This window comes from Trachemys scripta, chromosome 4 (assembly GCF_013100865.1).
Source record: "Trachemys scripta elegans isolate TJP31775 chromosome 4, CAS_Tse_1.0, whole genome shotgun sequence".
NCBI classification, from domain to species: Eukaryota; Metazoa; Chordata; order Testudines; family Emydidae; genus Trachemys; species Trachemys scripta.
Window position 1 is genome coordinate 92,122,029 of NC_048301.1, and position 19,845 is coordinate 92,141,873.

A 19,845-nucleotide genomic window follows, 5' to 3' on the forward strand; every position below is an offset into this window, starting at 1 on the left:
TTTTCCCTGTGTGTTTTAGGTTGAAATTCTGGAACAATCAAACAATGTGACAGTTGGTTACTACGTTACGAAGGGGAGGTTGGTTTTTATACCTGCTGTTGTTATTGAAATGCTCATTGCTTATGGTATTAGCAACACCACAGCGGACATAAAGCAGCATGTGCCAAATCTTCAGTCTGTTGCTGTATTGGCCTTACCATGGAATTCATTACCTGCATACCATTTCCAGCTAAAAACAGGCAAGTAATAAAATCACATATCTGGTGTAACAGTTGCACAACTTGTGATTAGATAGTTGGTTGCGTGTGTGTGTTCTCCCTGTGTACTGTCCCAGCTCTGCACAGACAGTTGGCACAGCAGACCTCGAGCGAACCGCCCAATGACCACAAGCTCTTTTAAGGTATGAAGGCGCCCAGCCAGATTTATTGTCGACGAAGCATGGTAATAGCACCTGGAACTCTCTGAGGAGACTAAGACATGTATGCCCGTAACAGTGGACACAGCTCAGTCAGAGGCGGGACTTTCCACTGTCCCCTAGGCTGACCAAAGACACTCCCTCTGAGATACATCTTTATATACCAATACAAAAGTTATGTACTGTCATCCTGACCTTATCTTTTAGGAGGGGTCAGTGTGTTTCTGTTATCCTTGGGGAATGTTTTTGTACCATCCTTGATATTGGGATGTGTTTGCGTGAGTACTATGTACTTAGCACTTCTTAGGAATGTGTATTTCTGCAATATCAGCCCTGTTCTTGCCAGATTCTGTGAGCAGGTCCTGCCTCATACCAGGCCTCTGATACAAGGGCTTATGTCTCAGGCTCTCTTCCTACTACACAACTTGCTGTCAGTTCAGACATCAGTTCCTCTCAGAGAAAACAGTGATCTAAATTTGGTACCCAGTTCCATGTGTGCAGTCCCATTTACTCCTGGGGGCATTCTGTGCACAATACACCTCTACCCCGATATAACGCTGTCCTCGGGAGCCAAAAAATCTTACTGCATTATAGGTGAAACCGCGTTATATCGAACTTGCTTTGATCCGCCGGAGCACGCAGCCCCGCCCCCCCGGAGCGCTGCTTTATTGCGTTATATCCAAATTCGTGTTATATCGGGGTAGAGGTGTATTTTAAAATTCTCCAAATTTTATTTGTCAAAATAACACTACATAATCACACCAGTTTCAATTATTTTGTTAATTTATTTCAAAATACCTGTCAGGAAGTATGTCTGTAACAATATGGACACACACAAATTTCCCCCCAGGAGTAGAGAGTTAAAGAAACCTCTATGACAATCCAGTTCCTGTTTCTCTGCCCTCTTCCCGCCCCCCCAGCCCAACCAGGGGGCCAGACACCCACAACCCCTCTCCCTCAGAGACCACCTGGGGCAACCTTCCCCCCCTCCCCCGTAGCCAATGCACCCGAACCCTCTCCTCCCCAGAGCTCAGCTGCAGGGCCCCTTGCCCAGACACCCATCCCCCTCCCTCCCAGAGCCCAGGGATACAGAGGGAGAAACAGCCTGATGCTCAGTCCCAGGCTTACATGGAGTTTCCTGCGTGCTGCCCTCTCCTTCTCTCAAAGCATGCTGGGAACTGCAGTTGCCAGAAACCCTCTAGCTCCCTCCCCCCAGCAGTGACTTCTATATGCAAGTTGGGCTCTGCCGGAACCAGTGGCCCCTAGTGGCGGCTAGCAGCACTGCAGCCCATTTCTATGGGGGGAAATGAAATTCTGCATGCACAACGTTAATTTCTGCAAAATTCTGCAATGCGCAGTGGCTCAGAATTCCTCCAGGAGTACCCATTGTCCGTGCCCTATCTCTTTAAATGTGAGAATGGTGGGACATCTTTATCCCGGGTGCAACTCCGCTGAAAACAGTGGAGTTACACCTGGGATGAATTGGACTCAATACATTTAAATATTTGAAATCCTCAGACCTTGAACTAAATGTGTGACATGTATTCTAAAGCATATTATGTATTTCCTATGATGCCGGGAGCCCCATATATGCATATAGGGTCTTGCTGGACCAACTGGGGTCTTGGATTCCAAACATCCTAAACCTGGGTTATCATTTTAACCTCTCTGTAACACTACTGCAGTATTCAGTGCAGAGTAATAGGAGAATGTGGGGGAATTGGTCCATACTTACCTTGTGTCTCCAGACTGATTCCCCATATAGTAGGTGAAGTGTTGCACTAGCAGGTCAGCCTGTAAAGACACATTTTGAATTTCAAAGAGATTTCATAAGCATATAAAATATATTACAAATATCTTGTTGAGTATATTATTATCCAGAGAAAAAAGAATGAGAATCTGTATGATGATTTTTTTTCTTTCCTATGAGGTTAAAATCCTTAAAGATTTTAAAGATATCATTCATGTTTTAAAATGCTTTTTGTTTGTCCCTTAGCCTTTGAACAAGAACCTGCAATCATATATATCACTTTTATTTATGCTTTTAATCACAGATTTTAATTCTTGTATTTTATCTTAATGATAAACTGTTTATAATGCTGCTTAAAAACATAAGCAAACCTCACATGATATTACTATCTCTTGTTTAATTTCTTAAATTTATCATTTTGGTGTGACTCACTATAGGAGTTATGCAGACTAGGAATATATTTTCACTAAAACTCACACATACTATTCCTGTTGTAGAGCTGCAGTTTGTTGGTCAAGCAGACAACATACAGTCATGCAAGTTTGTTCAGACCATGGAGCAACGATTACGAAAAGCATTCGAGGATGCTGAAAGAAAGGTCTTAAACACTAGCAACAACTTAACAGTTCAGGTAAAATTTAACCTCTTTAGCTAATCTTTAAATCACATATGATTATTCCCTGCTGTTAAGAGTGCTTGTAGACATTATGTTAATGTCAACATAATAAACTTGATAGTCACTTTGGAAATGTTTTTATATTTTGATATTAAATTAGGTATGCTGTTTTACATTTTACTAAGATCTTATGGATGCAACATTTGTGAAAAAAGATGATGAAGCACAGTTGCATAAAAAGCTGTTTTATTATTTGAAAAACCATTATTCATGTCACTTTTCTGAATTGAAAATTTACTGAGTTTCAGGTTTACGTAGAGTCATCATTCTAATACTATTTGTATTTATTACAAGTCAGCTCCAACAAAACTCCTTCTGACAATAAAGTGTAAGATACTTTTCTCTATATTGTTACTGAACTTTGAAGTGTAGAATATGTCATTTCTGGCACTCTGACTAAGAACCAGTGGGTCTATTCATGTGTGTAAAGTTAAAGATGTGCAAGTGTTTGCAGGATCAGAACCAAGGGAATGAATCACCTTTCTTTATGTCCTATATGCTCCGTGTTTGTAAATCTGTGCTGTGCACCATGGGCTTGATCCTGCAAAGAGCGTACAAAGATTTATGGGAGTGGAGAGTCCTCACATGCCTAAAGTTACTCATGTAGTTACTGCTCTGGGATTAGTTCTGTTAAAAGAGTCACTTCATGCTCCTGACTGGGAGCCTGGTGCTGGCTCCCATCAGTTCCTATGCTGATTTCAAGGGCCAGCAGGGCACCATCCCAGCTCACCAGGTCCTCATGAAACATGGATGGCTGTATACTGGGCACAGTGCCCAGGATCTAGTCAAAGTAATCATAAAATGGGCATGTTATTGGCAGGTTGCCTGAAGTTCAGTTCTTGTCCCTGGTCTTCTCGTATTCATTCTTTGGCCTCTAAATATGCTCCCTACAATGATCACCTGTCTAGAAAACCTACAGAGCTGCCAGTTTTTTAGCTGTCTGCTGGCATGCTTGGTCATTCCTGGTGCTTAAGTCCACAGTTTTACTGGCCTTGCACCAGAGAGTCACCAAAATCTGGCTGTCCTCCTGTGACCAGGAAGCAGTTAGCTTTACAAAAGGCTTGATCGGTTCACTTTCCATTGCAAACCCAGGAGGCTCTCTGATAGTATGCTTGCAGATTGGTAATCAGAGAAAAATGGGTTAACTCTGACTTGAGCTACTGCCATTCGCAAAGGGGCGAGGTGTGTGTGCTTTCTTCTGTTTTCAATAGAGTGGATTGCAGATTGTTGGGATAGAAAGGACTATGGAAATTGTCCCAAGGAACTGTGGGATACTTCCAACTGACTCCAGAGACCTGAGTCAAGCAGGGCTGCATCTATGCTGCCAAACAATAGGGTTTGGACCTTGGGTCCTGGCTTAACTCGAGCTCCGACCCTCCAGCCTTCAGGTCTGAGCAATTGCAATGTAGATGCATGGAGGAGTTAGGCTTAAGCTGAGCTCAAGCCCAGGTTTATGTTGAAGTGTACTCATATCCTTATAAAGCCTGTGTTAGTGATAAATACATTAAACATTGGGTTTATTGATTACAGTCCTGTGTGTTTTTGATATCCTGTAGAATCACCAGTGATAATCAGAGCAGAGAATTCTATCGAGTGACTATACTGTGACACATTTTGTGTGTTGACTGTAACCCTAAAAAGAGGCAGTTAAATCAAATGATGATTTATATGAATAAGCATAAAGCAAAACCTACATAAAAGCAGTAAAGTTAACCTTTTTTTCTTTTATACCTCAATAATCTCCTAGTCTGTGGCTGGTATGTGTGGCAATATAGGAGGAGAAGGGAGGTACAACAGAGCTTTTTTCAGCACCCCTCTTTCCTTCCTGTATTCCTCGTAGATACCAGACACAGTATGGGTAGAGGCAGGCTCCAAGATGGGGGTGAGGAAGAGAGCAGACAGCCATTCAACACAGCAGCAAGATCAGAAAGAAAGGGGAAGACCTTTTCCCATGAAGCTGGAAGAGAGAGGAGGAGATTTATGTCACCTCAGTAGGATGATAGAGAAGGGACTGATGCCCCTTGAGGAGTACATGGGGGGGAGGGGGCTGCCACTTCCCCATAGTAAAGGCTTTTAATATTTTATCTGTCAAATAATCAGTCTCACCCTCCTTGTATTTTTGCCATTTTTCCATCGAAAATCAGGAATAGAATTTCTGGTCCTCACTCGGGGCTACAGTCCTCAGGGCCAGCTCCAGGCACCAGCTAAGGAAGCAAGTGCTTGGGGCAGCCAATACAAAGGGGCGGCACTCTGTTCGGTATCGGGGCGGCACGTCCGGGTCTTTGGCGGAAATTCGGCTGCGGGTCCCTCAGTCCCTCTCTTCCTCTTTGATCTGCCGCCAAAGTGCCGCCGAAGAGGAAGAGAGGGAGTGAAAGACCCACCACTGAACTGCCGCCGAAGCATGGAGTGGTGCGATTGAGCTGCCGCCGGAGTGCTGCTGATCGGCTTTTTTTTTTTTTTTTTTTTTTTTTTTGCCGCTTGGGGCGGCAGAAGACCTGGAGCCAGCCCTGCTACTCCTGTTCCACCTGCCTCTGTTCAGTAATGAAGCTACATGTGCTAAACAGAGCACATCCTTTTTACAGAAAATGATGATCACAGTTAACATTCCTCTGATTTGTTATTCGGACTGATTATATAAAATGTGCGAACTAACGAGTTGAAATGTAGCCTCCCACTGTTTCTTTACTTTTGTTTTGTTTCAGATTTTGAACACATCAAATGTCTCCCAAGCTGTCACTTTGTTTTATGTGGTGAGCAATCAAAGTACAGCCCTAAATGGCACCATCTCCAGCTACCTTCTTAATCAGCTTTCAGCTGAGCTGGTGGGATTCTATCTTACCTACCCGCCACTGACCATTGCAGAATGTAAGCTCTTACATTATAGTGTTCTGTAAAGATTTGCTGACTCTGCTTGAAGTACTTTGAAATGTAACAAATGGAAATTTAAAATGCATTTTATTTTATTTATTTATTTCAATTTAACATATTAAATAGACACCTATCCTGGCCTCTAGGAACCCTGGTAAATATTTAAGAATGCATAAAACTTCTTCCTTCCCCCACCCCTCTCCCAGTGGCAAAACAGTGGCAGATCTCACACAACTATAAAGCCAGCACTGAATCAAAAAAACATAACAAAACATCCCTAGCTCTCTCTCTACCCCGCGAGCATCACCCTCACCAATGGCCTGATTCTGCACCATTATATTAATGGAAGTTTTGACATTAACTTCAGCAGGAGCAGAATTAGAGCCCAAATGCCTGTTGAAATAGATGGACTTTGTAGTGCTCTGAATGTCAACAGATCCAGGTTCTTTTGAAACCATTAGAGTGGGGAATGGGTGAAGGCCTTGAAGTGAAGAGCAGAAGAACTGTGTTTAAAAACCTGTTTGAAACAACTCTTTCGTGCCTTTTCTGAGTGTCTTATGCTAACTTTGCAAGACATTTCTTTAAATCACAAACAAGGTTTAAATATTTCAGGATGAAGTTTTCATTTCACGCTATGAAGCCTCTTATTTCCCTGTGTTATGAAGCAAGGATGCTGTGAATCAGTGAAAATCGTGCCTCAGGGCAGTACGCACAGAATGTATTCTCTTTGACCCATGTAATATTTTGATTTCCATAAAATGAGTGAAGACACAAGAATATTGATAGCTATGAGGATTTTTGCTTGATCATTTAAATTCGGCCTGTGAAATTAGGCTCAGTATAATTACGAGTTTGCTATTCACAGGAAAAGATCAGTGTAAATGGAGACAAAGTCACAATGGGGGAACATTAATATGTAATAGTGGTCTTGAGTTAAAAGAGGGCAGGTTCCAATTGATCTTACTATGCATAAGTCTTTATGATACACTTCTCAAATATTAAAGAATGTGTTGGAATAACAATAAAGGTCTGGCTTAAGCCTACAGTAGCCAAGAAATTCAAACACTGTCTTCGACCCAGCCTATCAGACCTATCCATTTCATGGGATTCTCAGTGTGTTATTTTCCATTCTGTATGGAATGTTGCAATAACTAGTCCTAACAGGGTAGGGCTAAGCAAAGCTTTTTGCTCCTACCTCTGAATTATTGGAGTTTGTATCTTAAGAGAAAATCCTTAGAAACTGTAATACATTTCCTGGCCTAATGAAACAAAGTTGTCACACTTGAGAAGTCGGGGAAATGTTAAATCACCCTTTTGGTCCTTTCTTCCTTATTGAGAAATAACCATATAGAACCACATTTTGACCCCCTTTCTCACACTGATGATGAGGTGCTCTTCCAAATAGTCCCTTTTGAAGTCATTTGCATGAGTAACTGCTCACTCATCAATGCGAGTAGGCCAGGAGTCTCAGCCTAACCCTGCCTTTGTAGAATGGCCATCTGTCACTCAGAGTACAGGGATTCACATAGTATGGTTATTTCTCAATGGCAATCCACTATGATTGTACAAATCAGCCCATCACAACCAATCGCAGTGCAGGGAACTGAATTACTGTGGTTGAAACTGTACAGTTTTACATCACTAACTGTACTGCATCTTGGACTGCCTGAGACAATTCCATCTTGGGACAGTTTCACAGCATCAGCCTGCTCACATGTTTATCAGTTCCAGATTGTGAACTTTATGCAGGTGAAAGGGGAGTCATGCACAAAGAGCCTTTTCTCTTTGCATGGCCGACACAACTCCATGTGCTTGTTGCAGATTCAGGGCTACACAGGTGCACAGAGAGATCCCAGAGAGGTTGGGACGAAGGCTCTGGCTCACTCTCCAAACCAGCCTCCACAGCAGGACTGGTGTGCAAGGGAGAGGAGTATGCTGCCCCCCATAAAGGCAGTATAGCAGCAGGCATGCTCTTCATGTGCAAGGGACCTCTGGAAGGCATTCCCTCACTGAGGCAGAATCCCTGCCAGACAGGACCTGCTCCAGGCACCAGCGGAGGAAGCACGGCAGTTCGGGTGGCTTTTTTTTTTTTTCTGCTTCGGCAGTTCGGGCAGTTTTTTTTTTTTCTTGGGGCGGCAAAAATGGTAGAGCCGGCCCTGCTGCCAGAGCTCCCCATGAGGTAATGCAGTTCCTCACTGCCCCCAGCACAGGTCTGTGCCTAGTAGGCATGATCAAGTCCTTAGCTAGTGCTGCTGTAGCACAGCATGTAATGGCTTCAAAGAGAAGTTGCAGGTTTTGGTTAAATTCCCCCCACAGCAGGTATGCAGCTGACTGATGAACCTGCTGTGCATGCAAAATATATAGCCTCAGATTTATACTGACCGTTGTGTAAATATTTACTTAGGAAATTGTTTTGTGCTTATTAACCTGACACCGTAATGGTATCAGTCTACCAGGTAACTATTCCTATCGTTGTGAGAACTCATTATTTCCCAGAAGGCTGTAATGGTTCCTTCAGAGCCTTCAGGAGTTATCATATATATGCACAGTTCAAGTAACCCTGATGGCATCTGCACAAATCATGGCAGGATACTTGCTGCACAAATGAAAAATTAAAATCTCTCCGATGTGCGAATGTGGTCACCCAGAACAGACCATGGAACATATAACAACTCAATGCCTGATTCACAAATACGAAGGAGGCATTACAGTGATACACTCCACTACTCCTGATGCAATTATCTGGATCAGCCATCTGAATGTAAAATTATACGTTTACATCAGCCATACGAAGAAGAAGAAGAAGACAGTTAAAATAAGCAGTGATACAATGCTTTGCAAAGTTTAATATTTCAAATCACTTTATTTTGTTTTCTAAAATTCTATGGTAACTAAAGCTGCTATATGCCATAGATTAAATCCTTTCCACATTTTCTCTTGTAATGAAAAAGCTGCATATCTAGATTGTGAATTAATTGCTAATGAATTTCACGTTATAAGGCACATTTGAGATGTAAAAGTGCAAGAGGATCAAAATGTAAAACATGAGTTTCTCACAGCCATCTAGTAAATTTCAGCATAATACTATGAATGGTGGTATAGTAACATCATACTCTGAATGTTTGATGCCATATAGTTTGGCAATGTGAAATAGGGTCATTTTGTTTATTTCAACTATAATTCACACACAAACAGATATATTTGATACATATATTAAATACATTCTTTTTATATATTGTTTATTTATGACCAGATTCTGCTAGCCTTACATTAAATAGTACCTTACTCCATGAGCAGTCCTACTGAAATCATTGGTTTCAATGGGACTATGTGATGAGTGGGGCTCTATTCAATGTGTATTTGAGTAGGGCTAGTAGAATCAGACCCTTATTTATTTTATTATTTATTTAGCACCAAATTATGCCCTGGCTCGTAAAGCTGCACAGGGGAATAAGGAGGCACTAAATGTCCCCTTATTCCCTTACACAGGCTCCCCATGTGGGAAGAGCAGCCTATGTAAAGCATCTGCATTTCTCCACCCTGCAGTTGTGAGCGGGAAGAGGTAGGGAATGGCAGAGGTGCCAGCCCACCCTAGTTTTCCATAATCGTGTGGACCTGTTGGACTACGTTAACACGCTATAGATATCTAGAGCATGTCAGCAGGTCCACACGGGGTAGTTAAAGCGCAACATGCAGCCTGTGGCTTGGGCAGTGAAACCCGTGCCCCAACCCATTCAAACTTGTCACAGCTTGCCTCTTATCAGTGCCCCAACCCAGGGACAAAATCAGCCAAAACCGCCACACAAAAAAAACAAAAAAACAAAAAAACCCCATGCAAAATGGTGTCAGAAGTGCTTGCAAAGGAATGAGTATACGGCCAATATCATGGTCACTCCTCATCACAGAAGTTGATGTTACTAAATGTTACTCCAGTTTACCTCTGTTATTACTCTACCATGCATCTAAAATGCACCACAAGCGTTCAAGCCGCTACCCCAGGCCACCTGTGTATATTTGCCCTCATACCTTTGGCACTTGCTGCTGCTCCAAGCAATTTCCATAATTCCTCCCTAATTTTTTCATAAATGTCCCTAAAAGTCTCAGAGCAAGGATGGTGTCTCTGGAATGGAAGGTACCTTGGTTCCATCGTGTCCCAATATGCCAGCTGGCACAGCTGCACCGGGGCATGTGTGTTGTGCTAGGAGTAGATTCGGCACAGTGTACTTTTGACTGCTGCCCCACTCCCACAAAGCAAGGGACAAATCGGGAAGTAGATTGTGACCCTTGGAGTCATGGTGTGTCTCCAGGTCTTCTCCTGGGCAGCACACTAATGTTTTGCCCCATACGTGGGGCTTGTGGCAAAGCCACACTTTAGCCTTATTTCCTAGTGTTTGGTTAATTTATATTTTTGAGACGTATAATGTGTTGAATGTTGGAATATTATGAAGTAATTTTTTTTTTTTTTTTAAGCTTTGGAGTATCCAAACCTCGATGTCTCAGAAACTACTAGAGACTACTGGGTGATTACAGGTACTTTTTTCTGTCTCAGGAGAATTGTTAGGACTCAGTCCTGCAAACACATCAGTGAGTAACTTCACACGAAAATGAATAGTAGTCACATTGAACATGTCCCATTGCATATAGCAGGACTATTCACCTATTTATAGCTACTCCCGGGCACAGCTGTGATTTTTGCCAGCTTCAGTGGTGGCAGTCTCCTGTGTCTAGTACTTATATTTTATGTAGGTCTTGGATTTAAATCTGAAATTCAAAGAAGTTTGGATTCAAGCCCAGAAAAAATGAATATTTGTAGAATGTAACAAAGTTTGTGATGACTCACTTGCTGTCTCTGGATCAAAGAGTTTCTGAATCTGAACTTTATATAACTTTAGTACGTCAGCAGAGAATGCTAATGATCTTCACAATACTGTATTTACAGTGTAATCATATTCACTATTAACAGATGTATTGGAGCATAAGCTTTTGTGGGTGAATTCCCTCTTCGTCAGATGCATGTCCATGCATCCGACGAAGTGGGCATTCACCCACGAAAGCTTATGCTCCAATACATCTGTTAGTCTTAAAGGTGCCACAGGACTCTCTGTTGCTTTTTACAGATCCAGACTAACACGGCTACCCCTCTGATACATATTCACTATATCACACTCCTACTGAGAATCTTTTTTACACTTAGAAGTCATAGGTGGGCCAGTAAAGTTTTTTTGACATCTTTGATCCAATAGAAAACTAAATTTCACAATATCATTGTGTCAGTACTTGGAATCCTTACTAGTAATTCAAAAGAGAAAATAAACAGAACCTTACATGAAATGGATCAAATTCTATTGTACACCCCCTGTGATTTGGTATCCTTATTCAACTTATTTATGTTACATTGTGATGTTTTTGAGATGAAGACTTACTCTTATGTAAAAGATTATCGCAATTCATCACAGGCCTGATCCAAAGCCCATTGAAATCAATGGAAAGACTCCCACTGACCTTAGAGGGCTTTGATCAGATTCAATGAGCCTGATGCTCCAGTTCTTGCAGACACAAAATTCCCATTGACTTCAGTGGGATACTATAGATATTCTAGTTTTTGAAAACATAACTCCAACTGCCAGGGTAAGCCCTTTAAATTTTTTAAATGACTTCAAAAATACAGTGAACATGTATGAATTATGTAAAGTATACTGTATATGCTTTACAATTTACTGGACTTTATTAAATCAAACGTGTATTCACAAATCATTCAGTGCCCTAGAACACAGAATGTTTTGTCAAACTGAATCCTGTAGAATTTCAATTTCAGATTTACAGACTCTTGGATGAAAAACTGTCCCTTTACCTGACAAATGCATATAATTGTCCTTTGATAACCTTCTTGAGGCTTGTCTGTTCTTATGCTTTTCATTTAAGGGTTTGCTTTTATTTTGCATTGAAGCTTGGTGTAGATGTAGAGATACTGAAAGACCTTTTCGTAAACCGAAAAGCTGAGAACACTGTTGGAGGATTTTATTCTCTGTATTTAGAAATGTAGCTGACAGATTATCTGAGAAAAACAGTATAGTGGCTGGAAACAGAAAGTCATGTTATACCCACAATGGAAATTATTTAGAGTGTGTAAATTTATCAGGTTGTTTTTCTTCTAAACTAGCTTGTACATCTTTGTCAAATACACCATTGCAGCCATGTATTATTTAATCCATCCATGCACAATCTGCTGATATGAGATTTTCTCCATTGCCGCAGTTATACAAGGGGTCGACATTACATTACTGGGACTTAACAACCAAAGCTTTGCAAGACTAATGGAGCAGCGGCTGGCCCCACTGTTCGTGATGTCCCATCAGCAAGGAAGGCGATTTAAACGCGCTACTACTGTGGGCAGCTACACTGTGCAGGTGATCAATAGGATACAAGTTGTATCCAGATAGTATTTCAAAAAGGCTTTGGGTGCATAGATACTGCATGGATTGTTGTGCAAAATAGTTAATTGGAATGAGTTTGGACATCCTTATTCATGAATACCAAACCAGCATGAGAGTTGTGCAGGTCATCTCAAAGGAGTTTCTGTTTCCAAAGTCAGGCATGTTTTCATGTTTCTTTTCTCTTTGGAAATAGACAGTGGTTGCTCTGCAGTAGGAAATATTTTGCTCTCTGCTTACTATATATGTTTATGTAGCAGGCAAACTTTAGTAGAAAGAGTCCAGTAGTTAAATTAACTTCAGTAACAGCTTTGCTATATTCTCAGAAGTGAAGAGAATTTCTATAGGTCTTCTTTCATATGGCTGACACAATAAGTAAAAGTTGTATCTGATTTATGCATTGTGATGAGATCCTGTGCAAAGCGGTCAGAGATTTTTTAAAATTAAATTTTATTTGTTTTTTTAATATGGCCTTATTCTGTGCAGGGACACAGATCACATTCTGAAATGAGGGTCTCAAACCTGAACATTTTGCTAATGAATCAGACAAACTACTGCATTGGGAAATGACCTTTGTCTTTTCTTTGGTGAGATTTCAATTCCCAGTCAGTATTTTCCACGAGAGCTTATTTTGTTTCTACACCAAAGTTATCCAGCTGCCCTACTTTCATGTAATTCAAAATTTTCAGCCTGCAAATTTTCAAAAGCTAAGTTGTCAGTTTTCTGCACCTTTCTCCAAACTTCATTTACTGTGAAATATTTTAAAAAATGACTATTTGTTACCCACAGAATACCAGCAAAGTGTAATTTTAAATAAAAGCACATTTAAATTTTTCTCCGTTTAACTGCTTTTTTCATGGCGCAGAAGCAAGTTGACAACAGGACTACACTGTAGAGACCCCAAAAAGAGTTGACATTTTGTTTGCTATTTTACTTTCTTTTTTCCCTGCATTTGTTTTCTAGTCTAGAGATTTCAAATTAGAAATATTTTTAAAAGATTCATATAAAGGTTGTCAGGAAGGACTGCTGTTTGCTTGGTAAACAAAGCAGTGCTATGAAACAATGTAAGGACCTGAAATCCTATGAGAAGTTTTGCATTGAGTTGCACTTGTGTGGCATGTTAATGAGATTCTTGACAGATGCAGAGGTCTGCCTGGAGGTGGCTCTGTGCAGAATCAGGATCTAAGTGATGGTACAATATAAACATGGCTTCTGTCTCTTTCTCTCTCCTTTTATTATAAGATTGTAAAAATGCAGCGTATTCCAGGACCCAAGGAGCCCGCTGAACTGACTTACTATACATTATACAACAGGAAACCTCTGCTGGGAACTGTAGCTGCCAAAATGTTGAGTACTGTTGATTCTCAAAGGATGGCCTTGACGTTAGGTTATGTCATCCAAGTACAAGCTGATCGTAAGAATCCTTTTCTTAATTTTTCAATCCCCAGTTTTAATCACATTTATTGTTATTTCTCACAACGAATATTCAAATGCAACATTAATTATGGGATGTGCTCATTAACCCACACTCTATAATTTCAAATGCACTTGTTTTAGTAAAATCTTCAGTCAGGTGGCACTTGCTGCGTACAAAAGAATAGCCATTCCATCTGTTTGGATGAAGCCCTGACATTAGAGAAGCTACAAAGAACATTGATAGAAAAAGGAGAAATAATTTTAACAAATGATTAAAATATTGGCGATAAGCATGAGAGGAAGTCAGAAAAATGGCTCAAAAGGTGCAATATCAATTCCAGTGAGTACGATGCATCCTGTGTTTGGTCCTAGATTTGATCACGCTGTATTACTGATTTTCAGTCTTTGTTCAGCAGACAATGGAGATTTTTGACCCCTGTTTGCATAAATTACATTCCCTCAAATTCTAAATTACATTGTTTCCCATAAAAATGCTTCAGAGTGCCTTTCCTGCTAAAATGGCTGTAAATTAGAAGAACATACTGTCCTCTTCTCTTCTGTACATGCTTTTAAACTCTTGAAATGGATGTTGGAGTGACTATATGTTATTTGCAAGATTTGAGCTGACCTGACCTTGTACTTGCATGGTGTTATAAGGAGGCCTTGCTCATCTGTAGGTGTACGTATTCCATTTCCGTACCAGGTGAAGTCAAGAGTTTACAGAGTATAATTATATGAAATTATGAGCTTGGATAGCTAAGATTGGACGATTTGAGTGGAAGAGACAAAGCATCCCAGTACCTTGCTAGTAAAATAAAATATTCCCATTGCCTCATTTTGAACACAGTACAAGTATTTCCTTGTAATTACAAGAAAGATATTTTACAAATTCTTCATTTTGATGCATTGTTGTTTGTTTTATAGTAGTGCCTGCAGGAGCCCCATTGTGATAGGTGCTGCACTGATACATAGTGAGAGATAGTTCCTGTCCTAAAGAGTTTATAATCTGAGTAGACAAGACAGACCAAGGGTGGGAAAAAATATTATTGTCCTGGTTTTACAGATGAGGAACTGAGCCAGAGAGATTAAGGGCCTGAGCCAAAGCCCATTGAAGTCAGTGGAAAGACTCCTGTTGATTGGGCATTGATTCGCAAGTGACTTACCCAAATCTCTTGAGTCTCAGTCCTTTGTATGAACCACAAGATCATCCCTTTCTCTGTGCACTCTTCTGAAAGAACTGCACATTTTCCAGTGCTCATAATATAAACCTCTTCTACAATTGCTTGGGTAGTTGGTTATTAAAGTGGATGTTGTCAGGTAAAATTTGGACTGAAGACTTTGTTTTAAACACCCCAAACCAAAAAATAGCCCATAGTAAGATATTAATTTAATGACCTAAGGTCATTAAGTAGTGAACATTGCTTATTAAGAGGGATACTGTTGGTTAAAATTCAGAGTCTGCACTGCCTTTTTTGAGATCTAATTAAACATACTATTCCAGTTTAGAGTCTGTGCAAAAATATGCCTTTGAGCACCTGATTGCGTTATTAAAATATTAAAATTACAACTGACTTCCAAGGAGGTCTGAGTGTCCAGGGATGACAGGATCAAGCCGCAGACAGGCTTTTAGCTAGTTATACTATGGTAATTACTGGTAGCCAGATGCTATACATTTAGGGCTTGGTGCTACCAGGAGCAAAGTGCCTTTGACAGCTAGTGGAGTCAGTGGCAGTTGAGGGTATTCATCATTTTACAGAATCTGGTCCTTGGTATAGTTTGTTAAGTCAAATAAAAAGTGGAGTACGTCTGTTAGAAATGTCACACTAGTATTTTCATAATCGCCTTTTCCATGCCAGGAGCCAGTGAGATAGGAAGATAAATACAGAATACAGGTTAAGCCTAATAATTTAATAGTCTAACAAAATTAAGAAACAAAATGTGGTGATTAGCATAAGCATTTGCAAAAAGAAATTAAATGAGAAAAAGTGCATTTATTTCACAGCAGGATATTTAATATATACACTAATTAAATGTACTGTATATGCGGAGAGATTTAAGTGGCAATTTACTCAAATAAAATGGAATCTAGAATTTTAGAGTGCCCTCTAGGTAAACATGTTCTAACAAGTAATATAAGTGGAGATATGCATTAGTGCTGTGATGTACAGCATCTAGCATAGTGGGGTTTGTCCTAGACACTATGGTAATACATTGAAATAATTCATATTCTGGTGCAATTATCAATATTTCTGAAAATGATTTTTCCCAACCCCTATATTCCACTCCCGCCAAGTGCCGAATTTTGTCCTCTTTGTGACGCCCGTCCTGTTACTGCCAAAAAAGCTATAGCACAACAGCAGCACTACAAAGGGACCAGTTCTGCCGATGTCAATGGCAAAACTCTCAATGAACCAGATCCTTAGCTGGTGTGAGTTGTCTTAAATTCATTGGCTTCAAAGGAGCTATGTAAATTTATAGCAGCTGTGAGTCTGCACCAATGTCTTTTGTAGGAGCCGGACCAGGCGCAATGTGCAAATTTTTAACACACAAACTATCTGAGTCCAAGCTCTGCTGGCTTTTTATTTTAGGAAAACATCTATCGCTTGTTTCATTCAACATTATTTTACTTAAATTTTGAAAGAGCCATTTGAGTGAGACCTCATCCAACTTCTTGATCTCAGGAATCAGAGGAGTGCTCTGCAGCTGTCTATCACTAGGAACATGGAATTTGAGAGAAGAGAGCTCAGGGATTGATCATAGAAGTCTGTTGATCTATTTGTATCATAGAAATTCCAACAAATTATTATAAATAAATGAATAAATAATAAATCTTTTGTACTAATTGTTATGTGAAGACCATTTAAGGAAGTACCCAGCTAGTTCTTCTGTTGCTTTTACATAGTAACTGATGGTGGAACACTGACTCTCTCTGGCTTGCAATTTATGTAGCTGTGGTGAAAAACCCACCAAACAACCTGTGGATCATTGCAGCAGTGCTGGCTCCCATTGCTGTGGTTACGGTTATCATCATCATCATCACAGCAGTTCTGTGCAGGAAGAACAAGAATGATTTCAAACCAGACACCATGATGAACCTGCCTCAGAGAGCTAAAGTAAGTGTCTGTTCAAGCAGGAGATGTCTAGTCTCAGCATATTCATTAATTTTCCCAGTGTTCATTCTTCAGATCCTTTCCTAAACATGTTTAAAGGACATTTGAGACTTTAAATGGTCAGTACACTCAGGCTAGGACTTTCTCAGCTGTTACAGAACCTGTTTGCTTTTTCCTGGAGTGAGATGAAAGACCTATGCCTCAGTTTCCCTTGGCTTTTTGCTTCTGCCCCCCCCCCCGCCCCACTTGAGACCTTCTGCCAAAGCAATCACCCTTCCTCCCTAGAAGGGCTAGACATCGGACTCTCCTTGGACCCCATAACCATACAGAAGATGGTTATTCCCTCCCACAGGACTAAGCATGCTTCACCCATGGCATTTGTCTCTTCTATCAATTGGGGAGCAAAAGATAAAAATGGAAATCAAACCTTGATCTGTTTCTAAGGTAGATTGTCACAGTGTAGCTGGTCCCTGTGAGTAGAACTGAGCCTAGCTCCCTGTGGAAGAAGAGGTGAGCCCAATCTAGCCAATAAAGGGGGTGGGCTGCCATAGGGTAGGAAATGTGAGATGGAAGATAGAGTGATTGGGACAGGCTCTCTTTGGGGAAGGCAAGCCAAGCCATGGTGGAGTGGAGTGGAGCAAACTTCTGTGCAGAGCCCTGGAACCCTCCCACATCATAGGGTCCTAGAGCCTGGGCCCCAGCCTGAGCCAGGAAGTCTACATAGCAATGACACAGCCCAAGTCCCTCGAGCCCGAGTTGGCTGCATGGGCCAGACATGGGTGTCTAGTTGCTGTGCAGAGAAAGGAGTGAGGTAAAAGACTGTTTTCTGTTTGTTTACCTGCCTCTGTTAAGAGAATAAACCTTCTTACAGGAGACTGGGCCTGGCAGTGAGTGTTTAGGAGTGGGGAGAAGCCCTGCCCTGTGACAGAGATGTTCTCAATTCTATGCACAGAAATTCCGCTAAGCAGTTCCCATTAGCACTAATAAGAGTTGACTAGTGAAAGTTCTTTGCTTTGACAGAAGCTGAGAATCTAGTCCTAAATTAGAACTGTTCCAGCCAATTAGTAAAGCAGAAATGGCAACCGTTCCCCCCCCACCACCACCACTCTTTTCTTTTATTTTTTTCGTACTTCTAATCCACTTGCAAATATAGTTTACAGGGAATTAAGGAAATTATACTTCCTCTTTACTTAATGAGCCATGTAAATTATAGGGGCACTGACAGATAAGTCCCCCATTTGAATCTCCTTCTATAAAGTACATATTCTGTTTTAAAGTACAGTATCTCCCCATAGTGGAAAAAGCTGCCAACCTACCCAGATGGGCTACAGCATCACTAAAATCTCAGTTTCTAGGCTTGGCAACCCAACAAAGCCAGGATTGTGTGAGATGTTTTTAGGCTAATGAGCACGTGTGCACATCACTGTCCCTTCACTCTCCTTGTTGGTTTCCCTCTTTTCGCAGATAGGGGACTGAAATGATTAAAAACCCTGCTTGCTGTCTGAGCATTGTGATAAGGTCAAAAATGAATATTTCAACCTTATCAAAGTGCATCATTTTGATTTTTTTCAAAAGGACATTTTATCTAAATGACACGTTCTTGACAAAATTTTCTGATGGAAAACTCTTTTGTCAGAAACGTTTCCGTCAGCTCCAGTTGGAAGGTGTAGATTGGACAGATGCACTGGCAGGGAGATGGACTGGATGGTTAAATAGTTTTTCCCATCTCTGATATTGATGTTTCTGCTTAAAATGGTGCTGAGAAATATATATATTTTTGGCAGATAATGAAATAAGAATATCTCAAGAAGAACAATATATTTTCATCTTAACCTACTTGGAGTTTGAGCCTATTAGGCATAAGAATAATTACCAGTGCTATAATTACTACAGAATCTTAAATGTAAAACTTGCAATACAAATGATTGATGGTAACATGTATAATATATTTTAAAGTAAACATGTACAATTTCATTCATTACAAAAGTGCTTGAAACCACTTGATCATTGCAAACCTTCCAGGCCAAAATCTGTTTAAAAAATGGAGTTGCAGTAGATATTTCCAGTTTAAGAAAAAGTTTTGAAATCTCACTTCTGTATATTTTGTGTTTGAAAGCTGTTTATCAGAGTCAGGGTTTCTGGTACTTTTTGGCTGTTCTGCGTTAAAATAAAGGAAATTAAAATTCTGTGAGGAGAGCCCTCCTTTGTATTCATCTTATTTAGTTTTTTAGCGGTGCAGATTTATGTGATCTGATTTCAGAAGCCTTATGTCAAGGAAAACTAGCAGAGTGGAGCTGCCTATTCATTGCTGCAATCCTATTGCTACTGTTAATGGGGGCACTGCAGTTCTTCAGATAGAGCTGCCTATTACATCATTTCACAGAATCCTTCCTGTGTGAATGGAATTAAATTAGTGAACAAAGGGTGGAAGGATAATAAAACCTTTAGTATTTAAATATCATTCTATAGGCTCGGTGTTACTGGGTGGTTGGCCTTTTAAGGGGAGATAGTATTCTGTCCACCTATGAGAAGCTAAACCCACCTCTTCAGGAGGCGAGAATGAGTCATCTGACTCACTGGTCACGTGATCTTTAGTCAGGCCTCTTATAAAGGAGAGGGCTGAGGGCGCTCAAGTGAGAGCTGGTGACGCTCAAGTTAGGGTGCTGGGAGACCCTGACAGGACAGAAGTCTGGGAAGCTGTAGCTGGTTTGAGGAAGCAACTCCTGGAAGCAAAACTGGTTCCTGTAGGGAGTGAGAGAGACTGAACTGAACCCAGCTGTGGGAAGGAGGCCTGAGGATTCTTGGTTCCCAGAGAGCGAGACCATTGGGATTATAACCCAACTCCAGGATGGAGGGCTTGGGGATTACTGGTGCAAGGGGAGAAAACTGTTTGTTTGAACTGTGGAACCAATGGGCAGCTAGGCGAAGCTGGCATGGAGTATTCATGTGTGTATGGACTGAATAAACTGGATCCCCTTTGGAAGGGGAATGCTTTAAAACAGGGGTCGACAATGTTTGGCACGCGGCTCGCCAGGGTAAGCACCCTGGCGGGCCGGACCAGTTTTATTTACCTGCTTATGCGGCAGGTTTGGCCGATCGCGGCCCCCACTGGCCGCGGTTCGCCGTCCCAGGGCCAATGGGGGCGGCGAGAAGCCGTGGCCAGCACATAGCTCGCCCGC

At 41.0% G+C, this 19,845-nt stretch overlaps 1 protein-coding gene across 1 annotated transcript in view; it reads left to right on the forward strand.

Moving 5' to 3' along the window:
• KIAA1549L (KIAA1549 like) overlaps window positions 1-19,845 on the forward strand; it is a 213,467-nt gene that overhangs the window by 124,461 nt on the left and 69,161 nt on the right. Inside the window, exons 4-10 of the mRNA XM_034769945.1 lie at window positions 20-239; window positions 2,663-2,796; window positions 5,544-5,706; window positions 10,180-10,239; window positions 11,965-12,116; window positions 13,383-13,554; window positions 16,506-16,669. Coding sequence (XP_034625836.1) covers window positions 20-239; window positions 2,663-2,796; window positions 5,544-5,706; window positions 10,180-10,239; window positions 11,965-12,116; window positions 13,383-13,554; window positions 16,506-16,669 — 1,065 coding nt within the window. The remainder of the gene's footprint in view (window positions 1-19; window positions 240-2,662; window positions 2,797-5,543; window positions 5,707-10,179; window positions 10,240-11,964; window positions 12,117-13,382; window positions 13,555-16,505; window positions 16,670-19,845) is intronic.